This window comes from Ovis canadensis, chromosome 20 (assembly GCF_042477335.2).
Source record: "Ovis canadensis isolate MfBH-ARS-UI-01 breed Bighorn chromosome 20, ARS-UI_OviCan_v2, whole genome shotgun sequence".
Classification (NCBI taxonomy): Eukaryota; Metazoa; Chordata; class Mammalia; order Artiodactyla; family Bovidae; genus Ovis; species Ovis canadensis.
The window spans coordinates 24010121-24036846 of NC_091264.1; the positions used below are offsets into that span (position 1 = coordinate 24010121).

General features: G+C 42.7%; 1 protein-coding gene across 4 annotated transcripts in view; it reads left to right on the forward strand.

Annotated features, from left to right (window-relative positions):
• The first annotated feature begins 2586 nt into the window (after positions 1-2586).
• BLTP3A (bridge-like lipid transfer protein family member 3A) overlaps positions 2587-26726 on the forward strand; it is a 72950-nt gene continuing 48810 nt past the window's right edge. Inside the window, exons 1-4 of one of the 4 annotated variants that reach the window (XM_069564148.1) lie at positions 2587-2744; positions 23385-23547; positions 23648-23686; positions 24402-24493. In XM_069564148.1, coding sequence (XP_069420249.1) covers positions 2698-2744; positions 23385-23547; positions 23648-23686; positions 24402-24493 — 341 coding nt within the window. In that variant the 5' untranslated portion in view covers positions 2587-2697. Of the gene's footprint in view, positions 2868-22136; positions 22387-23384; positions 23548-23647; positions 23687-24401; positions 24494-26726 lie in introns of those variants that run through there. The other 3 variants (XM_069564149.1, XM_069564151.1, XM_069564150.1) reach the window with 3 other exon arrangements.

Here is a 26726-nt window from a genome sequence, read left to right on the forward strand (position 1 = left end):
GTGGCAGACTTTATTTGCTTGGGCTCCAAAATTACTATAGATGGTGACTGCAGCCATGAAATTAAAAGACACTTGCTCCTTGGAAGGAAAGCTATGACCAAACTATACAGAGTATTAAAAAGCAAGAGACATTACTTTGCCAACAAAGGTCGGTCTAGTCAAAGCTATGGTTTTTCCAGTAGTCATGTATGGTTATGAGAGTTGGAGCATAAAGAAGGCTGAGCACTGAAGAACTGATGCTTTTGAACTGTGGTGTTGGAGAAGACTCTTGAGAGGCCCTTGGACTGCAAGGAGATCAAACCAGTCAATCCTAAAGGAAGTCAGTCCTGAATATTCATTGGAAGGACTGATGCTGAAGCTCCAGTGACTTGGCCACCTGATGTGAAGAGCTGACTCACTGGAAAAGACCCTGATGTTGGGAAAAATTGAAGGCAGAAGGAGAAGGGGACAAGAGAGGATGAGCTGGTTGGATGGCATCACCGACTGATGGACATGAATTTTAGCAAGTTCCAGAAGATGGTGAAGGACAAGGAAGCCTGGAGTGCTGCAGTGTATGGGGTTGCAAAGAGTGGGACACAGCTGAGCAACTGAACAACAACAAAAAACCATTGGGGAACTGTGTAAAGTATACAGGGATTGCTATTATTTCTTTCAACTGAATGTTAATCTACAACCATCTTGAAAGGATTAACCTTAAAGAAAAAATATGGATTGGCCCCAAATCTCTTTTGCTTTTATATGCTTTGCATTCTTAGCATCGCAGGGAAAGTGTGCTATTGGTGAGAGTAGGAATGCTTCTGTTCCATGTGTTTCTTCTTTTGGAACATAAGTTTTTGCTTTCAGTGAAAAAATTACTCATTCATCAGGCATGGTGAATCATCCAGCAAGGATGATGAGTCTTTGACCTTGAGGCGAGTTTTATTTTATATTGCTGATGTCAGATATCCAGTCAGCTGCTAGGATTCTCTAGGAAAAGAAACATGAAATGCAAAAAATTGCCCAGAGGCCCCTGCATCTGACAGCCAAATTAGAAAGAGGGATTATGATCAATATCCCTGGTAAGAAATCTCCTGTGGGATCTATTGGTCCCTAGGATGTATTCTGGTGAGAGGAAGGCAGATGGAGAAATGATAGATCATGCAGTCCTGCTGGAAAGAAATGGATAGCAGAGAACCCAGGCTGAGGAGGATATGTTCCCTTTAAAAAAGGTATGGGGGGGCACTTCTGGGAAATATGAACTTTCTATGACTAAGAGGCATAAGAATGTATTTGTCTATATTAAAAACCTGACATTTATGTGCTTCACCATATACTCAGACTACCTCTGGAATCAGGTAACAGTTGTTAGGGGAAGAGAACTGAATGGCTGAGGAACAAGGGACTTGACTTTTGCATAATGTTCATGCATTCTGAAGGAGATCAGCCCTGGGATTTCTTTGGAAGGAATGATGCTAAAGCTGAAACTCCAGTACTTTGGCCACCTCTTGTGAAGAGTTGACTCATTGGAGAAGACTTTGATGCTGGGAGGGATTGGGGGCAGGAGGAGAAGGGGACCACCGAGGATGAGATGGCTGGATGGCATCACTGACTTGATGGACCGGACTCTGACTGAACTCCGGGAGTTAGTGATGGACAGGGAGGCCTGGCGTGCTGTGATTCATGGGGTCGCAAAGAGTCGGACACGACTGAGCGACTGAACTGAACTGAACATGTATTATGTGTTTACAAGAACGAATAAACTTAACTGGTGTCCAGATTTCCTATAAGCCTGTCTCGGAGAGTATTTTGTTCAGATTTTTGCTTGAAGGTGTAAGTCCTGAAAACGGCCACCTTCTCACCTTTGCCAGAATCTAGGCGAATGGGTGAAATAGGGGGGAAGTAGTACTGGACTGAGAGAACACTTGGGTTCTAGCCTCTTGTTTCTCTCTAGGTAGCTGTGACCTTAAATAAGCTCTTTCAGCTATTTCCCTGGGCTTCAGTTTCCTTCTTTGTAAAAAAAAGCGACCTCTGAAGTACTTGGTCATTTAAAGTTACCGCCTCCTTTTGTGCTGCCCCCAGCATTTGGGAATGGGAGCCTCTGCAGTGCACTTCGTACGGGCTGAGTAAACATTTATCCGCTGGTTAACTAGATGGAGGCTAAGAGGGGCACAAAGAGGATGACGAGGCGTCCCCCTGTCACTCTTCAGCACAAAGCAGCAGAGTGCCGTGGTACTATGGTCCTGCGAGGTCTTTAAACCTACTCTTCACTCCCCGGCTCGGTTCCTGGAGTACAGTTGGCTGGTGTTCAACTAATGAGTGAACGTGTGAGTGAAATGAATGAGAGAGGTGGACCGCGAAATATGCAATTATCTAGTGAATTCCCGCAAAAAAAAAAAAAAATTAGAGACAACGCCGCTTTTCCCCGATTCAAGGCGACAGCCCAGGTGTGAAACTCCGGCAGTTGACAGGCGAAGCCTTTCAGATCTCTCTTGGCTGAGAGGCGGCAGGCGGCGCTGAGTGAGAGAGGGAGCCCGGAGCCCGCCCGCCCCGCCTCTCGCCGCGCGCGTCCCTGCTCCCGCCGCGCGCGCCCCTCCTCCCGCCGCGCGCGCCCGGGACCGCGGCGGATCCGGGCTGGCGGCGCGCGATCTCCGCGTCGCCGCGCGGGTGGGTGGGATCGCGGCGGAGCTCCGGGCGCCGGGGCAGGGGTTGGAGAGCGCCATGGCGGCGGCAGCGGCGGCGGCATCCGGTCCCCGCGCCGCGGCGAGGTGAGGGGCCGCGCGTCTCCCTCGCGGCTGAGGAGGCCACAGCCGCCCGCCCGCCTTCCGCGCGGGCCGCGGCTCCGGCATGGCCGGGCTCATTAAGAAGCAGATCCTGAAGCACCTGTCCCGGTGAGAGCGCCAGCGCCGGCCCCGGCCGTCCCGGGCCCGTCCTCGTCCCCTTCGACCCTCCTCCCTAAGAGAGGGCCGGCCTCCCTCTCTTCAGCCCCGGGGCCAGGACTCGGCGGCGGTCCCCGCCTCAGCTCGAGCCGGACAGCCCGCACCGGGGGCCGCGACCGTTGTCACCGCGCTGCTCTGCGCTGGCCCTGGGCCCTGGGGGCCCGGCGCCCCTGCCCCGGCGCGGGTGCCCAGGCCCGCCTTCCTATCGGAAGAGCCCCTGGCCCCCCCGACCGCAAGGATCTCCTGACCGGCCGCGCGCACCTCAGTTCCCACACCGCCGGGCAGGTCGCCCCGCTGCCCCTTGCATGCCCCCCGCCCCGGGCCGTCTGCCCGGCCCCCGTGGCCCCCGCGGTTCCCCCTCTTTCCTGCCCGCGCCGCGGCGTCTTCTCCGCGCTCTGCCCCTCCCTCGGGGCCGTCTGCCCGCCTCTTTACCCGCCCACCTGCCCGCTCCTCGGTCTTCGTCTTCCGCCTTCTGCTCCGTACTAGATCCCTCAACCCCGGCCACTCACTTAAAAATGACCCCGTTCCCTAGTCCTTCAAAACCCATCCACCGCTGAGATTCCCACCCGCGATACTGGTTTTTCTCCCCCAAGAAGCTCCCAGCTCCTTGTCTTCGTCGTCTGGCTGACCCTGTTGCATCACTCGCGAAAAAGATCTAATCCTTGCGCCCAGGCCGTTCCTCTAATCTCCTTTTCCCCTCCCGGGGCTTCTCTTCTCAATTAACACAGACTAAATGGAGAAAGGGCATGAGAGTTGGGCATAAAGTTTCAACAGCCTTCTCTTTAAGATATGGAGGATATTTGGACAGCCTGTGAAAAGAACTAACGACGCCCACTTCTGCTTTGCAGCCATCAAAGCAATGTTATGTCCGCCGAGTCGTTTGGACCCGAGCTGGGTGGCACGCCAAACTGTTCGCTTGTAACTGGGTGACTGCTGACCCCTGAGTTAGGATTGCAGCTTGTCAGAACTGGTGTCCAGAAAAATCAGAAGCTGGCCTTTCACTTCGTTTTCATTCCTTATTCCGGACAGGGCTTAGCGATACCTTTAGACAGTCGTCTCTCACGTGGAGGGTGATCCAGTCTTTGGCTCCGCAGTAGTCAGTGGTTTTGAGGAGGAGGGAGCAGAGGGAGGAGCCAGTCACCACGGACCCCAGGCCTTGCTCTCCTTTCTTTTCTGCTCTTCTCATTGCCTTGGTGAGTGCTGTGTGAGACACTGTCGTTGGCACTGCATCCTCTCTTCTGGCGGACACTTTGGCCAATTTACTGTTATTTTGATTTTAGACTTTAATTAGTAATTAGATTCAGATTCATCTCTTGGCTAATCACCACACCATGTTTTAAAGTAAAAGCACTTTAGAGGCTGGAGTTGGAAGGTGCCTTTCGATCCTCTACTTGGGTTAATTCCCTAGTATATTCTTTCTCAGGTAACATTCATTTGGGTGTGCCATGAATTTGCTTGCTCTGTGTAAAGACATGTGTACGACTAATGATTGTGAATGAGGCGGAAAATTTAACTGAAGGGAAACCATTAATTTGAATGAGCACAGAATCAGACAATTTTTGGGTTTAGAGATGATCTTACCTAACATAGCATTGTGTTTAAGAAGTCAGGCTGATTTTGGTTTACTTTCTTTAACTATAAAATGAGGATAATAGTAGTATCTAACTCAAAGGGTTATTGTGAGGGTTACATGAGTTAATACACAAGGGCTTAGGGCAGTGCTCAGTGCCTAGTTAAGTGTTCAATAAAGCATGCGATGTGGTTATTTGGGAGGCCACAACTTGTGTGATGGTTTGATATAAGCCATAGACTTTTCCAGAAAAATCCACATATGCGAACAGATAATTTTTTATATAAGTTCCCATGGTGGGGAAAGTTAAGAATCCCTTAAAATACGCCGTGAGCTCTTAAGACATCTTGAGTGAATGCCCTGAATAACCCCTGACTAGTTCAGCCTCTCATTTTATGACTGAGGAAGCTAAAGCCTAGAAGGATAAGTGACTTGCTTAAGTTGTGGTGGAAGGTACAGTAGAGAAATAGAGGGAGTTCCCTCACGATCCAGGGGTGAGGACTCTGCTTTCACTGCCAAGGGCGTGGGTTCAACCCCCAGTCAGGGAACTAGGATCCCGCAAGCCCCATGGAGTGGCCCAAAAATGGGTAGAGAAATAGAACCTGGCTTCCCAATTCTGGTACATTTCTGGTACAATCCTGCTTCCTGATTCTGGTACACTTTTGCTGTAATATGATCCACTCATAGTCTGTGCTATCTCTAAGAAGATAGAATTTTTAAAGAAAAATTTTAATAGTATATGCTGACATATTCAGTGACTCCTTAGTGAACAAAGTATCTCTTTTAGATGAAGTAGGAATAGGTGTTAGACATTGGTAGAAATTTCTTGTTTCCTCATGGTTGTGTGGTTGACCGAGAAGTAGGGTGGAAGGTTATTCAGGGCTGCCTTTTTTGCTAGGATGTAGGTCTGACTTGGGGAAAGGTCAAACTCCTGAGGCCTTCCTGTTGATTTAACTTGGAAAAGCTTCCTTAATCACATGTAATATTTGTGTCTCTGTATGGTTTCTACTACACATCTAGAGCCTGGCATGCTTGGAGAGGAACTATAATTTCTGTGGCTTGCCAAACCTGATGAGGAAAGAGAGGAGAGTTGGGATACTGGGTTACTATATTAAATAAATATTTGTAGGTGTTTAACGATTACTTGTTGCTGATGATGACAGTGCTGCTTGACCTGGAGGAGTATCCTACAGCAGGAAGGATATCCCAGTGACTCCTATATTGTGTTTCATTTTGCTCATGAAGTTTTGCATATTAAAGTGTCTTGTTGGAATGCATCTTACTTATCAGTAGACTATTCTGATAAATAAGATTTGAAGGAGGTGATTTTCCAGATCCTACTCTAGGCCAGGCACTGAGCTGGGTGCTGGGGATTCAGTAGGGAAGAAGTATAATTCTCTTTTAAGGGCTTTAACCTATGATTTGGGTAACTGCTGTATAATACAAATAGCTTTTATGTTCAGTGTTTATTTAAATAAACCCAGGAGGAGATTTTTACTTAGAACAAAAACATTAATTTAAAAAATACCCTAAATTGATTTTTCACTGAATTAGATTATTCTTATTTTAGATCCCCTTAGCTAATGACCTTTTGTTGTACAAATAGGAAGAAATATGATGGATTGCAAAGTAAGTCAAAGGACTATTGCTCATGGAAAGGAGTTTTCTCTGGGGCCAGACAAGCTAGATTCATCTTCCTACTCTGCCACTTAGTAATACAGGGCAGCCTTTCTAAGCCTTAGTTTTCTTATCTGTAAAAGATGAGAATAAGAGACAATACTAAATACTTAGCAGAATTTTTTGAGAAAGTGGGGATAAAGTCTTTATTATAGTGCCTGGCATGAAAGTAGAGTTTAATGAAGAGTAGCTGTCATAACATGGCCAGAGAAGTTAGGGACACGTCCATGGTATAGGTGACTGCAACTCACTCAACTGGCTCTGTTAGAAAGTCAGCAGAAATCTTAATTATTTACTCTAAATGGCTGCAGGAAATGTGACTCCAAGTGACAGAGACATGGCTGATAACACGATAGGTAGTTTACAAAACATAAGCGTTAGGTGAAATCAGAAATTTAGAAGAGTTCAGAGTCCTTTCGGAGAATAAGAGAACCTGACTGTGAGCTCAGCTTTCTTAGATCCTGATCAATGCCCCCTCATCCTGGAGAAACCTCATGGCCCGTCCCCGGTGGACTGCTGGAGTTGCCCACTCGGAGGCTGACTGCCTGCTTAGGGTCTGTTTAGGTAAAGGTTTGTGTGGGTAGGGCTTGTCTCAGCTTCCAAGTCACACTCCTTTGGATTAGGCCTTACTTATTATCATCTTCATTTCCTGAATAATTATTTTGTACATTTTCTGGTAATAGTGCAATCATATACATCTTTTGTTTTCTTCCTCATCTTGTCTTGCTTCTGAAGAAGCACTTTTATTGACTTAGCAAATATTTAATAGTAATAGCCAGTTGTGAGAATAAGCACTTTACATGTCTTATGATGATTTAATCCTCAGCCTAACCATGTGAAGGAGACATTAGGCCCATTTTATAGATGAAGAAATAAAGGAGACACAGCAGTTAAATAACTTGCCCTATATCAGTAAGTGGTGGGACTGAGATCCTAACACAGTCACTCCCATTCCAGAGCCAGGCTCCTTCATCTCTCTACTGCTCTAATGCATCTCATCTACTGAGTATTTCAGATTGGACAACCAGCACCATGTGAAGGAGGAGAATATTGACCAGCACCAAGGAGCTCCCTGAGTCCCCCCCATCATTGCCTCTAGCCACTGTCCTGACTTCTAACAGCAAAGATTAGTTTTGTCTTTATTTCTACTTTATATAAATGGGATCACAGAATATATACTTTCATGCCTGGCTTCTTTAGCTCAACATTGTTTTTGTGAGGTTAATCTCTGTTGTTTCAATTTGTAGATTTTCTGTTTTTATTGCTATTATTCTATTAATATACTTAAATTTATTTGTACATTTTTCTGTTGATGGATATTTGTATAGTTTCTCAGTTCAGAGCTGTGCTGAATAGTGCTATTAGGAAGAGTCTAGTACATATCCTTTGGTGAATAAGTGTGTCTGTTGTGGATATACCTAAGAGTGGAATTTCTGGGTGACGGGATATGTGTATGTTAAATTTTAATAGATATTGCTAAACAGTTTCCCTAACTGGCTATACAGTTTGCGCTTCCCCTGAAAGTGTATAAGAATTCTGGTTGTTCTCCATCCTTGATAACACTTTGTATTTTTTATCTTTTTCATTTTAGCCATTCTGGTGGGTGTGTTTTGAAATATTTTTACTTCATCTGTGATAAACCAGATGGCCCCTTTATTTTTGCCTTTGTTTAATTTTCAAATTCTGGTTTGTTTGTGAATTTTAGTCACAAGCAAATGTCAGAACCTTGGAAACATAAGAACTTTTTGAAAAAATGTTCTAATTGGACAGGTTCAGTGGAAATAATTAGGGTAATTTGTAACCATTAACCCATAACATTTCTTACTAGGAATGGATGTGATGCTTTGCTCCCTGTCAAAGTAATAGTCATTTACCTTAAGAGAAAGGAGGGATTGTTCTTTAGGTGTTTGAGTTTTTGTTAAATATTTGGCGTTCAGACTACCCCGGATATTAAATAATTTCTTTCTGATCTGTAAGTTTAGTACCCCGCTGACATGGCTTTTGTTTTTTTAAAGATGTGCCACGTGGCTTGTGGGATCTCAGGTCCCCGACCAGCTGTTAAACTCAGGCCCCAGCAGTGAAAGCCCTGGCATAGATTTTTATCTTTACTAAAGAAACTAAAAGTAAATAAATAAATAAAAATTAAAAAAGAAACTAAAATTTGAATTTAATAGTTTTTGTCTTAGGATCTTTATACCTTTCCAAGGGTGATTTTCTTTTACCCTAAAGTGGTTGTCTTGTGTCTTAAAAAAAAGCAGTGTTTATAAGCAATACAGATTTCGAAGCAATGTGGTCATATGTATCTGACATAAAAAGCTTAACGTATGGTTCACAAATAATGAAATCAGCTGCTTTGAGCAGCATGTTATTGTAGTGAAAAGAACCAGCACTTTGAATTCTGAAAGGTGGCTGTGCAGTCTGACTCTGCTACTTGTAAGCTGGTGTTCAGCAAGTCTTTTAGTTTCTTGAAGCTTCGGTTTCCTTGTCTGTTAAATAGGGGATAATAACGCATACTTGTCTTGAGGATTGGAAACCATGTATAAAAGTGCCTGGTACTGAAAAAGAATTCAGTCAACAGTGACGACTACTACTTATTAAAGTTGTTCGAGAGAGGTCATCCAAATGAATAATTCTTTCGACATGTAAGAATTATGTTTCTTGACATTTTAATGCAGAGAAGTAGAGATGAATGCTCTGCATCATTGCTTAAGCAGAGAAGAAAACTAGGGCTGGTCCTGTTTGACATTTTTTTCTTACCGAGGCATACTACAAGGTAAACTTGGGCCTCAGAATAGGTGAAACACCTGATATGTATATACTGGGTTGGGTCCTTAGAGGATTTACTCATCTGGAGTTTAAGAATATAGCACAATTATATACGATATTTTCAGAGTGAAAAAAAAATAGAGGCCATTTAATTATCTGCACCTAATATAAAACCTGGTTGGAAAATAATCTGTAAGTATGACATGAATCACTGAAGGGGAAAAAAAAGTTCTTTTTTTGGGGGCAGCTTAATTCTCGATGATTACTTGGGTGTGACCTTCTTGTGGCAGGGATTATGACCCTTGACTGCTTTGAAAACCAGAGGGTCTGAGGATGTTTTGCGTGTGTGAAGTGGGTGCAGGAGAAGGTATGTCGAGTGCGAATGCGTGGTTGTAACTCCGGAAACCTCAGACTGGGGCAGGGTGAGGGTAGGGGAGCAGGTGACAGGGAATACAGTTCACCCAGTATCACTGAGGGGCCTTTATCTGTGTGTGGTGAAGAAAGCGCCGCTGGTACTGATTATGGAAGCTAAGGAACATTTCCTGATATGTACAAGCAGTGGAATCAATCAATCAATATCTATAGTAAAGGGAAAAACTAAAGTGTAAAAATAATATACATTAGCAGTCTAGGTAAAGGATAGGTATGTACCTTCTTGCCGTAAAATAAAGACTAGATGTATCATAAATGATGTGTTGGATTGATGTTGTTTTATTTGCCGACAGCAATGATCCTTTTACATGGATACTGAGTCTTTGTAGTGCCTTGGAGATATATAGCTTAGATGTCAACCCATCATTTAAAGAATGAGAACTTTGATGGTGAGAGGTCAGTGTATTTAAGTCTCTGACTTATGGAAGTGTTATATTCTCAAAATTTATTTCTAAGTTTGAAATTTGTGGAGTTTGTGGTTCAGTAGTAGAAATAGTGTTATAACTGTTGAATAGGTTCTCATCCCATAAAAGCCATAGTATGTTGATTATAATATAAGCTCACTAGATGGACATCTGGGTCTTGGTTGTTTGGGAACCATGTGAAGGGGGAGGAGAGAAGAAGGAGAAGAAAAAGTTTGGAGTAAGATCTTTTAGATCATTGAGATCACTGTTTCTCAGCAGGGCCTAAGGCCATTTTTTCCAGTTCTGATTGAGGGATATGACCAGCATCCAATGAGTGGGCTGGAGATGCTGATGTCATGCAGTATGGTGAATCGTTTCATACAAAGAAGGATTATCCTTTGTCTTTTTAAAATTTATTTATATATTTTTGGCCACAACAAATGGTTTACTCGATCTCAGTTCCCTGACCAGGGATTGAACCCCGGCCACAGCAGTGAAAGCCCAGGATTCTAACCACTAGGCAACCAGGGAACTCCTTGTCCTTTGTCCTTTTTGACTTCTGAATGTTTGTTAGATGCTTACAGAGGTGAATTGCTTGTTTAGATTATATGAACCTACTTACATGTAAACACAAAGTACTGCATAATTTTTTTTTTTTTTTTTGGCTGCTCCATGCAGTTTGTGGGAACTTAGTTCCTCCATCATCAAAAGTGAAATCCATGACCTCTGCAGTGGAAGGAAGCATGGAGTCCTGACCTAACCAGTGGAAGGAAGGGACCACCAGGGAATTCCCTGCACAGCTTTAAACTACAGTGAAAGTTCTAGGACTGCAACTACGCTTGGGAAAGATTATTTTGAACATTATTTTAGAGAAGGTTGTCACTCTTGGCAAGACCACTCGTAGAGTTGAGTCTATCAGGGCTGAAAACCACCAACTTAGGCCAGAATCTGAAACAGCTGGTTTGCTCTCGATCCACCCTCTCTGCTCTCCTTTATGTCTCTTCCCCACCTCCCGAGGCCCCTCTGTCACGCACCCACTGCCCCGATTCTCCCCTCAGGCCTCTGCTCCCTTACCCTGCTACCCCCAGGCCTGTATTTTCTGCTCCCCTTCCTCTCCCCTTAAATTCCCTGTTCTTTAGGATATATGATTTCAGCTAAGTCTGGGGGAGGAATAGAGAACATATTTGGGAGCAGGAATGCTATTCTAGTTAGCTCACCGCCAGTTCACGATATGCCCTACAGGGTCAGCTGCCCTAAGCCACTCTCACTTCCATAGCCCCTCAGTCCGCAGACACTCTGGAAGCTCCAAGTGTGTTTTTTATTTTCCGAAACTGGTTTCTAATTGCCATGGCAGTGAGGATGGGGCAGGGGTGTGGGCAGCGGTTTATGAGTCATTTGAAAGTCGAGGTGTTCTGAAAAGTGGACATTCCAACTAGGGATGGCTCGGTTCATTCTAGCTGAACTTCCTCCTGCCATCTGGTAGAGTGCTTTCCCAGGCAGAGCTGAAAATATATGTTTCCCTTTTCTAAGAGAAATCTGTTTTTCTTTCTTTCTCTTTCTTTCTTCTCAGTCTCTCTCTCTCTCTCTCTTTTTTTTTTTTCCAACCTGTGTGAAGGAAGGGGCTGCAGTGTTTCAGGAGCTCGTTTCATTTGAGGAAATGTCTCGACAGAGGTTGATATGAAAGGAGAGGCCTGGCAGTGTATTGAAGGATATCCCTTGCTTGCAGGTGGAGCTGGCTGTGGTTCCTAGGTCCTCGGAACCCTCAAGAGAGGTTCCTGTGCCTCTGTGAGGAAGGTTTGTTGCAGGAGAGTTGGCTATTCAGCTGCAGGTGGAGCCTCAGCCATTCAGATATGGAGCCTGGTCTCCCCTTCTGCTAGCCCCAGACCCTGGGCTGTCTTTGAGGACTCTAATTCTGAAACCATTTATTCATTAATTCTTTCCAGAAGCTTTTTGATCACCTGCATTGTATGCCAAGCACCAGGAACTCAGAGACAAATGAGACAAGATTCCTGCTCAGAGACTTCCCTGCCTATACAGACAAATAGGCCTGTGAACACTGGACCCAGTAAAGCCTTCAGAAGTATCTGTGGAGCCAGCAGGGCACAGTCAGTCAGGGGCAGAAGGGTGATGCCAGGCAGAGGCTGAGAAGCAACAGGTGGTTTCAGGAGACTACCTGTGGCTCTGCATCATGCAGTGTGGGTTAAAGGAATACAGCTGGGAGGATACTGGCTAGGTCGTAGAGGCCGGAAATCTACGCCAGAGCATCTGGACAGGGCTCATCGTGTTCTCTGTTGCCGTTGACCTGGGTCTGAGGGACTTAGAGTTTCTCTTCTCTAAACTTCTCTAACTCTTGACTTTGTTTAAAGTCACAGAGATGGTTTAGTGTAGGCAAGACTGCAAGTTTTTGAGCCAGACTGCTTGATCTTGAATCCTAGCTCACTAGCTCTGTGACCGTGGACAAATTATTTAACCTTTCCACACTTGGGTTTCCTCATGTATAAATCGGAGACAGTGGCTGTCTTTTATGTCATGAGGTCATTGAGAGAAATTAATTAAAAATGTATAAGATAGTGCTTAGGACAGTGCCTGGAATAGAGTAAGAAATTAAATGTTAGCTCTTACTTTAAAAATGATTTTTGTTCTCAGAGAAATATCTTTTTTATTTTCTGATACCATGTTTTATTACAACAGCTTTTAGACAGAGCTTTCAGAACATACTTAATCTCTTTCCCTCTCTCCTTTTAAAAAACCTGGCACTTATTAATTATTGCAGATGGGAAGTGTGTACCTTCTAACCTCAGCTTCACAGCTTATATTTATTTTTGTGTTTACAGATGACACTCTTAAACCTGGTTTAACATGTTTGGATAATCAGACATAGAGTTGATTTGCAATGTGTGAGAGAATATGGCTAGATTGTTGGATATACCCCTTAGTTCATGTCACTTATTTGGCAATTGTCATTTATTTGCTTCTTGTTAATATCAGTAGACCTTAATTGAACATCCTTATCCTGGGCTTTGAGTTAGACAGAGATCTAAGTGATACAGTTCCAGCTCTTGAGGAGCTCATAGTCCTCCCTAGAGACCCTTGCTTGTATTTTAAACTCTTCATTGTGTCTTCCAGTTACTTTATTTGGCTTGAACCTGCCAACCCTTAGTTGACTGTGCTGCTGTCTTAGGTGTGGTGACGTGTGTGTGTGCGCGTGCACTCAGTCGTGTCCGACTCTGTGACTCCTGGACTGTAGCCCAACAGGCTCCTCCATCCGTGGGATTTTCCAAGCAAGACTACTACAGTGAGCTTCCATTTCCTACTCCAGGGGATCTTCCCGACCCCAGGATTGAACCCACGTCTCTTGCATCTCCTGCATTGGCAGGCGGATTCTTTACCACTCGCCCCACCTGGGAAGCTATCTTAGGTGTTTGTTTATTAAATAATCTCTGTAGGGGAAACGACTCAAATGTTTTGACAGGGCTTTCCTTCCACCATCAGATGTGAAAGAAATCACTTTGAGCAGTCTATGCCTGTTAAAATAAGCATATATTTTGGTCAAAATTAGGGCCAGTTGTGCTTAAAAAGTAAGGACACCCTCAGTGTATGGTATGATTTTCCTTTTTCCTTAGTTTCTCCTTGGGCAGTTTTTAAAACTTAGATAATCTGCCTGCTATACTTCTCTAAATAGCTGTTTAAGGCTTTACCACAAAGAAATATCTGTTCTCATTCAATAGTGAATAACCAACAATGCCCGTTAGTGGAATAGGCCTTCCTTTTCTGATCATTAGCAAGTACACTTTCACTTTGGTGAAACCAAGAGCCTGTGTAGGTTTTGAAATTAGAAATACAATATTCATTAATTCCTACTCTTGATTTAACTTTGAAAATTGTCATGACATGGAAGTAAAGGAAATTAAGGGGAATATATTAGGATGACAAATGTTTCTAACATTAGTCATGAGGTGTAATATCTTTAAGACCAGTGTAGGGTAAAGAACCTGGGACCCAGTCTCTATGGGGACTGAGTGGTTGAAGAATTAATTGAGAGGGCAGAGGGTACTATCTCTGAACTACAGCTGATGAAGATCCCCCATCTCAGTCCTAATTCTAGAATGATCAGTTAGAGTATGTTGGGGCTTCCATGATGGTCCAGTGGTTAAGACTGCATGCTTTCAATGCAGGTGGTGTGAGTTTGATCCCTTACCGGGGAACTGTGATCCTGCATGCACATAACATGGCCTAAAAAAAGGTATGTAGAAAAGATGATGAATAAGAAATTGCAGCCATATTCTAGGTGGTGGTCAAATATGTTAACATGCAGTTAGATGAGGAATCAATAGGTAACGTGTCTTACTTTGCTAGTGGGCCAGTTTGTTGTTGTGTTAGTCACTCAGTCGGATCCGACTCTTGTGACCCCATGGACTGAAGCCCACTAGACGCGTCTCTCCATGGGATTCTCCAGGCAAGAATACTGAAGGGGGTTACCATTCCCTTCTCCAGGGTGTCTTCCCAACCCAGGAGTCGAACCCAGGTTTTCTGAATTGCCGGCAGATTCCTTACAGTCTGAGACACTAGGGAAGCCCCAGCAGGCCAATTTACAAATATTCAACTCTAGAAGAAAAGTGGATCAAACCAGATCCAGTTATTAGTGTTTCAGCTAAACAAGACTAGCAAGGCTTCAGGCTTAGAGGAGGGAATTAGAATGTTCATCAGGACTGTTGTTAGGAATTAAGGAAGGAGAGCCTCTCTAGAATATCCAAAATTCTGAGATGGGGATTAGGGTAAATAGGAGTGCTTCAAATGACCAAGCTACCCTTGGTATGGGGAGATTAGAACTATTGGTTATAATTGTTGAGAGTGTGAATCGATATCATGTCTGTGATAGGAAATTTGGCAATATCTGTCAAAATGTAGACTCTGCAGTTTCACATCTATGAATTCATCCTACAGAAGGAATCAAACAGGTGAAAAAGGCTATTTAATGAAATGAATATAAATCAGTAGGGATTTTATTAAATAAATTGTAGTGTATCTATACAGAGGTATTGTTTATAGGTTTACTCTCTAATTATTAAAAAAAAAATTAAAAAAATCTGACATTATAAAATGCCCAAGGCATTCACTGAAGAAAGAAGCAATTTTAGTAGGATATATATATATATATATATATAGTAATTGTCTGTCTGCATATATAACTACTATCTATTGTTGTTTAGTCTCTAAGAAAGCCCAGCTACTGTCTATATACATATATAATTACTTCTGTATAGTGGAAACTGTTATTTTTTCCTTGTACATTTTTTATATTGCTTTACAATTTTATGACAAGCACTTCACCAGCAGACCAAGAAGATAACTTATCTATTGCTCTTTACTGCCCTGCTCTGAGAGGGTGTGTTTGTGCACGTCCAGTCATATGTATTTTTGGTGACTCACATCATGGTTGCCTCTTGGGGAGAACATAATGAGAGCTAGCAGAAAAGCTATTTCTAACAATATAGGAGTATCTTATATCAACCAAATCCTCCCTCTTGTAACAATTATGAACTCAAGGTAGTATATAAAAAGCAAATACTCGAAGACCTTGAAGAGTGATAAAATGAGGCCGAAACTGACAGAAGACTTGAAAGATATGGATCATACTAGGTAAGATTCTCATTTCTATAGCTTTTTTGCCTGAGGACACTGTGATGGGTGATGGTTAGCACCCACTCAAGCAAAAGTCTTCAGTCATAGTCTTACCTGGGGAGTCAGAGGGTAGAATTCAGGGCTATAAGAGAGACAGGAAAATGAAAGGATGCATCTTAGAAAGAAGGGAACAAAGAAGGAGAAGCCCTAAAATCTGCTTTAATCCTTGACATGCATGGGGGGAGACTCCATGGAGCTTGGAAAAGGCGATGGTTGAAGGCTGAAACAATTGAGCTGAAATTCAGCTTCATCCACTACAGAAAGGACAGAGTTTGGAGTATGAATCTAGCCCGAGTTGATTGCCCAACAAAACAAAATTCTTCGGAGGGAAATTGGCAGAATCCAGAATCTCCATAATGTCTAGTATACGATAATAACTGAATGGCTCTGTGACTCATTGTCCAGAGAATGGCAGTCAATAGAAATTATCCCAGGATGACTCAGATGTTGAAATCACCACATAAGGACTTTAAAGCAAACTTGGTAGTAATGAACAAATGGAGACTCTCCCCAGAGAAATGGATTATATATATACATATATATATAAACAAAAATATAAAATCTAGAACTTAAAAGTACAGTATCTGAAATGAAAAGTTGATTCTCAGCAGCAGGTTGGAGATGGCTAAAGAAATGGTCAGTGAACTTGAAAATAGAGGAATAGAAATTATCTACTCTGAAGAACAGAAAAGATTGAAAAACAAAAGCAGAGCCTTGGTGACTATGGAACAATATTAAAATATAGGTGCTTGGAGTCCAGGAGCTCCCTGGTTTTTCTGATGCACGAATCAGAGAAAAGCAATCCCAGTTATTTCATGAATAGATTTCTAGTGTGCAGAATATGTGAACTTAATAAAATGCTTTCTGTTTTATAACACTAAGAGTGGTTTATTACGCTATAGTAGATAACTAACACAAGACAAGTTTTCTTTGAAGAAATAATGGCTGACAACTAAATAAAAGAACAAGTAACCAAGTTCAAAATGGGCAAAGTGTCTAAATAGATATTTCTTTAAGATACGCCAATGGCCACATACACACAGAAAGATATTCAACATCATGAGACCATCAGGGAAGTGGAAATCAGAACCACAATGGCTACTAGGATGTCGATAACAAAAAAAAATATGACAACAAGTGATGATGAGGATGTGGGGAAGTTAGAACTCTCAAATACTGCTGGTGGGATTGCAGAATTGAAAAGCCACTTTGAAAAACAATGTAGCAATTACTTAAAAAGTAAAACAGTTACCATTTGAACCAGCAATTCTCCTAAGTGTATATATAAAAGAAATAAAGTTGTTAAGTCCACACAAAAACTTGTACTTGCATTTTCATAGTAGCATTATTCATAGTATTCCATAAGTGGAAATAACCCACATGTCTATCAACTGATAATGGGGAAGCAAAATGTGATATATTCATACAATGGAATATTCTTGGCTATATTAAAAAGGACAAAGTGCTGATTCATGTTACAACATGGATGAACTTTGAAAACAATACACGGAGTGAAAGAAGCTAGTCACAGAGACCACATATTTTACGATTCCCTTTTTATTAAGTGTCCAGAATAGGCAAGTTTATAGAGACAGCAAATAGAAGGACAGTTGTCTAGCTAGTTGTCTAGCTTTGGGAGGCAAGGGGAGATTAGGAATGATAGCTGCAGCGTTGGTTTTGGTTTTGTTTTTCCTTGGGGGTAGTGAAAATGTTCTAAACTTGATTAAGGCTATGGTTTTGCATCTATGTGAATATACTTAAAAACAGTACATTTTAAATAGATACTGCAGGTTTTTTTTTTTTTCCACTTGCAAATTATAGGCTTGGACTGAGAGTAGTTAAGATGCCTTTCTAGCTATGAAATTCTGCGACTCTCCAAATCTAAGAATTGTCACTTCCCAACATTGTGGTCTATTTTCATAGAGATGTCTGGGATGCCTTTGTCTGCTGTCTCTTCAGCAAATTGCAGTGCTCTGGGAGAAATGAAACTTGACCCAAGTCTGTTTTTCCATCTTGATTTCATCTTAGCCTCTATGCTTTGTAACAGTAACAGATGGCCAGAAAATGTTTTCCCACATTCTTGGAGTGCAATAAATAGCAGGCTTCCATTAGCCTTTTCAGCCACCTTTGGACTCAGTGATATCATTGTGGATAAGGAGCACAATACTGAATGAAATTTGTGCCAGAGATTGTTGGATTGTTTGAGATTAGATTTCAGGTCAGCGGTTTCCTTGGTTGAGCAGACTTCCACAAACCTCCCTGATAATGACTGGACCCATGGATCATCTTTTTAGCTATTCTTTGTTATTATGATAAAATACAGGCAAAATCAGTTGAGAAATTCTTACTGCATTTTTGAGAAGCAGTTAGGTAATATCTGTTTTTTTGTTGTCTCCTAAAAGTTGATTGATAAAAAACGAAACAAATGTATATCATTATCACTATTACGGGAGAACAGCCCCTGGTGGTCCAGCAAACCTGCCTGTACTGTCAGCAGTCCTTAGAGCATAACTAAAGAACTCTGGGTCGTTTTGTTTGTTCAGTTTTTGATGCTTACTGACTTACTTGCATGTTTGATCACAGAGCTGATAGCACAGTAACCTCTGTGGTCCCTTGTCAGTGTCTTGGTAGAGATTGGGCGTTACCGCTAGAATGCTGGTGACTTAGCTCTGGGCATACTCAAGAAAGGTTTTATTAATCTGATTGAGTGGGTGAAGTGCAGAAAGGTCTTTGATGGAGGTACACTGTAACTTTATCCGCTTCTCCCCCCACAAAAAATTTTTTTTCTTCTTATACAGGTTAAGCAGCTAAACAGCCATGGTAGTTTGTAAACAGGGAAAGGATGTCTTCTTACCATTTCTGAGATAGCTTATAAATTTATTCTGTGCCAGATGTGTTTTGAAGGAATATGTTACTAAGCGAAGATGTTAGTAGAAGAGAGTCCAGTGAGTAGAGCTGGGTTCATGCTCTGCCTCTTCCTGCCCTGTTCACCTTGGGCAAATGACTTTATATCTGAACCTTATGTTCTTTTTCTTTAAAATGGGGATAATGATGCATATTTCATATGGGGTATTGGGAAGATTAATTGAGATAATGTTCCTTTTCAGAGTGCTTGGTACAAAGTAAAATGTACTTAAAAAAATGTTTTAAGGCTTGAAAAAATGAAAAATTATGTTTATTTTTTATAGAGCTGTAGATAATGTTGAGCTTCCCAGGTGTTTTGGTGGTAAAGAATCTGCTTACCAATGCAGAAGCACCAGAGACATGGATTTGATCCCTGGCTCGGGAAGAACCTCGGCAGTAGGAAATGGCAACCCACTCCAGTGTTCTTGCCTGGGAAATTCCGTGGACACAGGAGCCTAGCAGGCTACAGTCAGGGAGTCACAAAGAGTCAAACATGACTGAGCAGCTGAGCACACAAATAAGATTAGGTTTTGCATAGATACATGGTACCTGTTTAGTATAGGCACTCTGAGAATGTCAGTGCTAATAAGCAGTATAACTTATTCTTGTCTGTGTTTGTTTCGTTTTATTTGAAGTATGTTCCTCTTTTCAGAGAGAAACATACTTGAAAAAGTTTCTGTCACTTTTCTTGAAAATAGCTTTTTATCAGATGCAAAATTAGCTTATCTTAGTGATTCTTAGCCTTTCCTCCCGGCTCCTGTATATTAAAAGGATCCTTACCCTGTCTTGCTCCTACCATGATTCTTAGGTGAGGTGGGGAGGTGGGGTCTTATCAGAGTCTGTGCAGAAGAGAGAGGAGACATACAGCCCTCAAAGTTAATTTTATGTCTTCAAGAATTAGCTTCTTCTGAAGGGTGCCCCACCCCCATTTTAAGCTGAGGTGGCTTCGCTGAATACTTAAGAGTAAAGGAAGGGTGCTGGAAGGAAATAATTATAATATCTTATTTAAATACAAAAGGGGCTTGAAAAAGAAAGCCACCTGGTACCTAGCGATTCTATGTAAATAATGTTGAGTTCTGTTTTCTGCTTTTCTTTCCAACTTTCAAGACTGTTTCCTCTTGGTTCCTCGGGGGGTTGTGCTGTGTCTTCCTTTACTTTCAGTTGTTTTACGTAGTGAAAGTACTTTGAATTGTTCTCTTTTTCTCTTTCACACCCAGTCCTGTTTCCTCGTAGGTGGCCATGCTTTATAGGAAAAGAGGAATTCTCTTTCCCTCTGTGGCAAGTTAGTTTTCAGAGAACAAGAGTCATAATAGAAAACTTATTTTTTTAGTTCAGAGAATAATATAGATTCATACTCAGTAACTGTTGATTAAATTTTTTTTACGAATTAAAGTCAGTAAAAGTGTGTGTAAAGGGCTAGGATTTTATTTCCCCCTGTTTAGATGCTAATAGCCCACCCGGCCCGTGGTTGCTGGCCAAGCACAAGACTTCTGGGCCAGAGAGAAAGGACTTTATTGGTCACGGCCCTGCAAGCAGTGTAAACGTAGGCTTGCGCTGGCTCCCCTTGTGCCCCGCAGGTGCCACAGGAGTGGTATGAACGGGCCCAGCTGGATGCCTGTGCGTGCGCTATGGCAGTGGGGCCCTGAGTTTGGGGAATACATTGCTTTCGTAGTACATAGTAAGCAAGCCCGTCCTTTGTACTGGAGAGGAACATCGCATCATCCCTCAAAGCTGCTCTCTCCTAACACAGCCCTGAGAAGGGGCTTGGGTGAGGAGTGGGCAGGGTCATGGGTTTTGTGTTTTTCTTACCCAACAAGACATGCAGGAATGTGAGAGACCCATGGAGGAGTAGCTCTCCCAACAGTATATATATACAGTAGGTCACTGCTAGAAATCTTAGGTAGATTTATTGTAAAATATTTGCCATACAGAAAGGTATAAACAGTAATATAGTGAGGAGCCATGCAGTTACCTCCCAACTTGAGAAATAAGCTCTGACCGTACAGGCGACACTTCCTGTGGACCCCTCCCCATGTCCCAGGCAAGCACTTTCCATAATTTGTTGTCATGCGAGTGCATTTCTATGTGTCTCTTAATATCATACAGTACTGTGTGTTTTTAAACTTCTAATTTTTTTTACTATCATTTAAAAAACTGTTACAGAGCCCTTTTACATAGTACCATGTTAGTCACCATGAAACAAAAGTGTAGAGATAAAACTCTTGCCAGTCATGATTTTAGGGTTCAAGGGAAACTAAAAACACTGAAACACAGCTTAATAGAACGGAAAGGATGTGTGTGGGAAAAAAAGTTGGTATACAACATGTAACTCTATAAATTCAACTATTAGCATCTAATATGTGCAAGGGCTAAGTATAGTTACAGATGGAGGGAGAAGTGGAATTCATTATTGGCGAGAAAAGAGTAACTGGGAGAGGCAACAGCAGTGAGAACTTACACAGGTGAGATTCGTCAGACAGTTGGTCATGCAGGGCTTATGCTGGGAGGACCTGGCCTGAAGTTGATCCAGCCAACAGATGAGAGAAGGGAGCTGGGAGCAGTCAGTCAGCAGGGCAGTTGGCTACAAGGTATCCAGGAACCCTGGTCTTCTGTCAGGTAACCATGTTATCAGGAGGGGTGGCTAACACTCAGCCCTGACCTCACAGGGCTTAATACGTAACTGCATAGCAGTGGTTACATATGAGAAAATGAGAGAACACCCAAGACCCTCTCTGATGATGACCTAAATGTGTGTTACAGATTCCAGGGATGTAGAAGGTACGAGTTTAACGTGAAGTTTAACTTTGAAGCAGTTAAGGAAAGAAGGTCTCAGTGAGAAGTCAGAGTTGAGTCTTCAATGGCAAATCATGGTGAAGGTGCTCCAGGAAGAGGGGTGGGTGGCGAGAGCATAGGCGCGAGGGCTGGAGACAGCGTGTGTGGGGCAGGATGGCGCTGGCCAGGCTCTCTGGCCCCACGCTCTCACGCCTCTCACCCCATGTGCTGCAAACAGTGACTCCGCAGGGCTGTGTGACAGCTGAGGCCACTTAGGCACTGCGCATGCAGGTCACGAGGTACTCGCTTGGTCGCGGGCTGCTTGATGCGGTAGCCTGTACTGAGCCCCGCCAGGAAGGCCCTGGCTGCCGCTGCATTGCTTCTGCATCGGAGCGGCATCGTAGTTAAACGCTATATGAAGTTAGGTTATGGCTACGCTATGGTTATGTTGTGGCTGCTGCTACTGCTGCTGCGTCAGCCAGGAGAGAGGCTGCATTATGGCTGCCATGCCAGTCAGGAGAGAATAAACGTGCCTGCAGTTCCTACAGCCCCTTGAGTCTTCTTCCAGCCTCTTAGCTTGTGCCTTGCCTGCACTGGGTTCAGCGAACAGTGTGAACAGCAAGACATTTGGCATCAGGAACAGGATAGGCAATACAATTGGTGTCATCGGCAGGAGGTGAAGGGATTCACTGTGAGACAGTGAGAGGACAGGCCTGTGTGAATTGTTTATGTCCAGGCCCCTTGATGGAGGAGGTGATGGCACCCCACTCCAGTGCTCTTGCCTGGAAAATCCCATGGACGGAGGAGCCTGGTAGGCTGCAGTCCCTGGGGTTGTGAAGAGTTGGACATGACTGAGCGGCTTCACTTTCACTTTTCACTTTCATGCATTGGAGAAGGAAATGGCAACCCACTCCAGTGCTCTTGCCTGGAAAATCCCGTGGACGGAGGAGCCTGGTAGGCTGCAGTCCATGGGATCACACAGAGTTGGACACTACTGAAGCGACTTAGCAGCAGCAGCAGCAGCAGCAGCAGGCCCCTTGACGTATAGAGTTTCCCATGGCCTGGATTCTGCTGATTGCACACTTAGGGTACAGTTCAGCAGTTTTCCTTTGTATTTCCTGCAAATGAGCAACAGGACCCAGTGGTGTGATGACATTCAGGTTCAGTCCCTTTGGCAAGGCCGTAAATGGTTGTGTTCTTTTTTCACATCAGTAAAGGTATATGTAAGGATCTGGAGTTTTGCTTTACCCTACTTAACAAGCCAGTAAGTAATCTGTTACTGTTTTATATCCTAACCTCATAGAATTCCCTCTTCTGTTGTTTCAAATAGAGTTTAAAAATATAATGACTTGCTTTCTGATACCTCCTGGTCTGTTACCCCCCCAACCCACTGACCCCCTGCCCAACTTTTATTTGGACTATCTGTTTTCTTCATTTCTGTCTTGCTTAGTTTGGATTCCTCTCCCGGAAGTTTTTCTCAGTGTGGGGACCCATCTTAGGAAGGAGCCTTGGTGACTTCCATGAGTTTATAGGGTTAGATTGCTTCGGCTCATTTGGGCCTTTTGCCCAAACCCCTCCAGCTTCCATTGCTTTTCTCCAATTGGTCCACATTGCTCTTCGCTGAGTATTTGGTCATCCTGGGGTCCTTCTGTTCTCTGATTTGTTTGGTACCCTGTTGTTTTCCTCTTTGATGATCTGCACAACTACTTAGAGCACTTGTGTCTTATGGCTGTTAATGGTTTTCCCCTCCTGCTTGTATATGGGGGTTTATGAGGATGCTTTATCTTATAGTTTTGTTTTTAATGTTATTCAAGGGCTTCCCTGGTGGCTCAGTTGGTAAAGAATGCCTGCAATCACGGAGGTCCAGGTTTGGTCCCTGGGTTAGGAAGATCCCCTGGAGAAGGAAATGGCAACCCACTCCAGTATTCTAGCCTGGGAAGTTCTATGGACAGAGGAGCCTGGCAGGCTGCAGTCCATGGGGTTGTAAGAAGAGTCATACACAACTTATCAACTAAACCATGAGCTGTTAAGCTGCTATGTGGTTGTTCTGGTTTTGTATGGGAATTATATCAAAGGCTATAACAGTTTCTCCAGAATTGTTATCGTAGGTTCTTGAGTTCACTGTCTGGAGATAGTGTGGTTGTTAGTCCACATTTGTTCTTTAACTTTCTCATTTCTCCATATCGAGACGTGTTATTTGGTTATAATGCTCATTTGCAGATTTCCATGGAAATAATAGCTGCTTACCATCACTTTTTTCAGGTTCACTAAAAATCTTTCCCCGGACAAAATCAATCTGAGCACCCTGAAAGGGGAGGGTCAGCTGACCAGTCTGGAGCTGGATGAAGAGGTTCTGCAGAATGTGCTGGAGCTCCCCACCTGGCTAGCCATCACTCGGGTCTACTGCAACAGGGCCTCGATCCGGGTGAGAATGCGGGCAGAAGGCTGCTGCTCTCTTTGGCCAGCAGGCCTGCCCTCATGAGGGGTACCTCCCATAGCCCTGAGTCTTTGCTTTCCTCTTTCAGATCCAGTGGACAAAGTTGAAGACACACCCAATTTGCTTGGTAATGGCCTTTCTTGATTGCAAGTGATCAAATGGGGGAGGTGGGGGTAAGGTTGTAAAGGAGCTGAGAGAAGATGGGGAGGAGTTTGATAGGCTGTCCCTTCTGGGAGTGTGGGTGCTTCCATCTGGCTTGTGAGCTCCTATGTGAGATGGGGTGACTGTTGTCTGTGTTTTTTCTAGAACTGCTGTGCAGTAGGGCAAGTAGCTCTGAGACACAAGTCCTGAGTTGGTTTTGCTTTGAATTTTATTTTTTATAACAAGTTTTGCTGTCCAGCTTCTATCTTTACATTTCCTTTGGATTTCTGTTGGAGGAATTATTAGAAATTTATTCATGTTGACTGTTGGGTGATTCTCAGCTAAAAGGCCTTGGGAAACTGATACATACATACATACATATATATATATATATATATATATCTCCCAAGGACTGGAATCCCCAGGAATAGTAATATCTCTATAACTTGGACTTATGTTTTCATTTCTGTGAGCTAATCCCATGCTTGTCATGGAGTTCTGCTATTAATAGAAATGGAATGGGGAAGATGAGGCCTCTCTTTATATTTTACTTTGTTCGTTCATTCATTTGAGTAACATTCATTGTTGGTCCACCGTGGACACAGCACTCAGCTGGGTGCTGGAGCTCAGAGATGGATAAGACAGCCTGTGCTGTGTGGGGCTTCGTGCAGATGCTTAGGTCTCCATGGCTTTTATTTCAGTGTCTGGATAAGGTAGAGGTGGAGATGAAGACCTGTGAGGAGCCTCGGCCGCCCAATGGACAGTCTCCCATTGCCCTCGCTTCAGGACAGAGGTTAGTTGCTTTGGGTCCTATTATTTCCAAGTGTCAATGGATCCAGATCACCTTTTAATTAAAAATTAGAAACTTTTCATTATGGAAATTTTCAGACATACACTAAATAGTATAATGAGAGAATAGTGTAATGAGCCCCCATCCACCCAAGATCTAACTTTTACAATTATCAACAATTTACTGTTCTTTTTCTACCTTTCTTCTGCCGCTCTGTGAGTGTGTGTGTATGCACACACTGCAATACTTGAAAGCAAATCCCAGATACCATAGGATTCCATCTGTATATTAACAAAGATTGAGAAGAAAGAAAAAGACTCCACAATACTATTACCACAATTAATAGAATTCATAGGGATTCCTTAATATCATCTAACACTTATTTCATATTTAATTTTCCTGAGTTGTCCCTAAAATATTTTTTTTGACAGTTCAGTTTGGCTGCAAAGAGCTCCATACCTTATATTTGGGAATATTGCTTTTGAAAGCTCTTTAAGGGTTTCCCTGGTGGTCTGGTGGTTAAGACTCTACCTGCCAATGCAGTGGACACAGGTTTGATTCCTGGTCCAGGAAGATTTCACATGACATGGGGCAACTTAGCCTGTGCACCATGACTCCTGAAGCCCATGAGCCTGGAGCCCTTGCTGTGCAATAATAGGAGCCACAGCAATGAGAAGCCTGTGCAGTGCAACTAGAGAGTAGCTCCTGCTCACTGCAGCTAGAGCAAGTCCACGCACAGCAGCAGAGACCCAGCACAGCCAAAAAACCCCAAACAAAGAGCATTTTTTTAAAAAAGAAGAAAAACCTTAAAAAATAAAGCTCTGTAATTTTAAACAATCCCCAATCCCACACTTTTTTATATGTAATTTATTCTTTGTAGAAACTGGATTATTTCTGCTAAAGAATTTCCCATATTTTGTGCTTTGGCTGATTGGATCCTCGAGGTATTATTTAAGATGTTTAATTTGGTAGTTAAAGACTTGATTTGATTCATTTGTTCATTTTCTTGGTAAGAATACTTCATGAATGGTACCATGTATTTCCGACTGTAAATAATGGGAGGTGCATAATATTCCTTTGGTTAAGGTTAACCAGTGGATTCAGATGATGTTGGCCTGACTTGTCAATTGTGAAAAGTTCCTCATCTACCTCTCACCTCGTGGTTTAGGAACCATTGATGATAGTTGTCTGTAGATCTATTATTTCAATATAAGATGGAAAATAGACATTTTATAGCTCTTTGTTCCTGTTGCATTTATTAGTTGTGATTTTCTGTAGAGAAAACTTTACAGAGAACTTTCTTTCACTAACTATTAATATTTGATTACTTTGAAATACAGTTTGTACAGGAATATAAGGATAAATATGGAATTCTTTACCTTTATTTAGCAAATTTAAGATTTATGAGTTGACACCCTAATAATCTCTGAAGAGATTTCTTTTGGGTGGGGAAGAGTGAAGGCGGTTTATCATCTCGAATCCATTTATGTTTTACATTGTTATTAAGGTGTAATTGAGGGAGAATAGACTGTACCTATATAAAGTCTACAATTTGGTAAGTTTGGATGTATGTATATGTACATGCAACCATCAGCACGGTCAAGATAATAACATATCCATTCCCTCAAACCTATTGTTGATCTCCCTGCTCTTTCCCCTTCCATCCCCAGGCAATGACTTTCTGTCAGTATAGATTGGTTTGCATTTTCTATAATGTTTTCTAAGTGAAATCATGAAGTATGTACTAGTTTTTAGTGGCTTCTTTTATTCAGTATAATTATTTTGAGATTTATCCATGCTGTTGAGTTTGTTGATAGTTCATTCCTTTTATTTATTCTATTTAGTTTATTTATTTAGTATACATGGCCGTGCTGGGGCTTTATTGCTGTGCTCTGCGGCATGTGGGATCTTCCCGGATAGGGGATCAAACCCTTGTCTCCTGCACTGGCAGGCAGATTCCTTACCACTGAGCCACCAGGGAAGCCCAGTTCATTCTTTTAATTATTGAGTAACATTCCATGTGTAAGTAGATCACAACTTGTTATCTATTCACTTGTTAATGTTCATTTTATTTCCAGTTTTTGGCTATTGCAAATAATGCTGCTATAAAAACTCATATACAAGTTGCTGTGAGGTCGTGTGCTTTTCTCTCTCTTGGCTAAATGCCTAGGAACGGAATAGTTGGATGGAATGGTAGGTGAGGATTTAACTTTTTAACAAACTGTTGAACATTTCC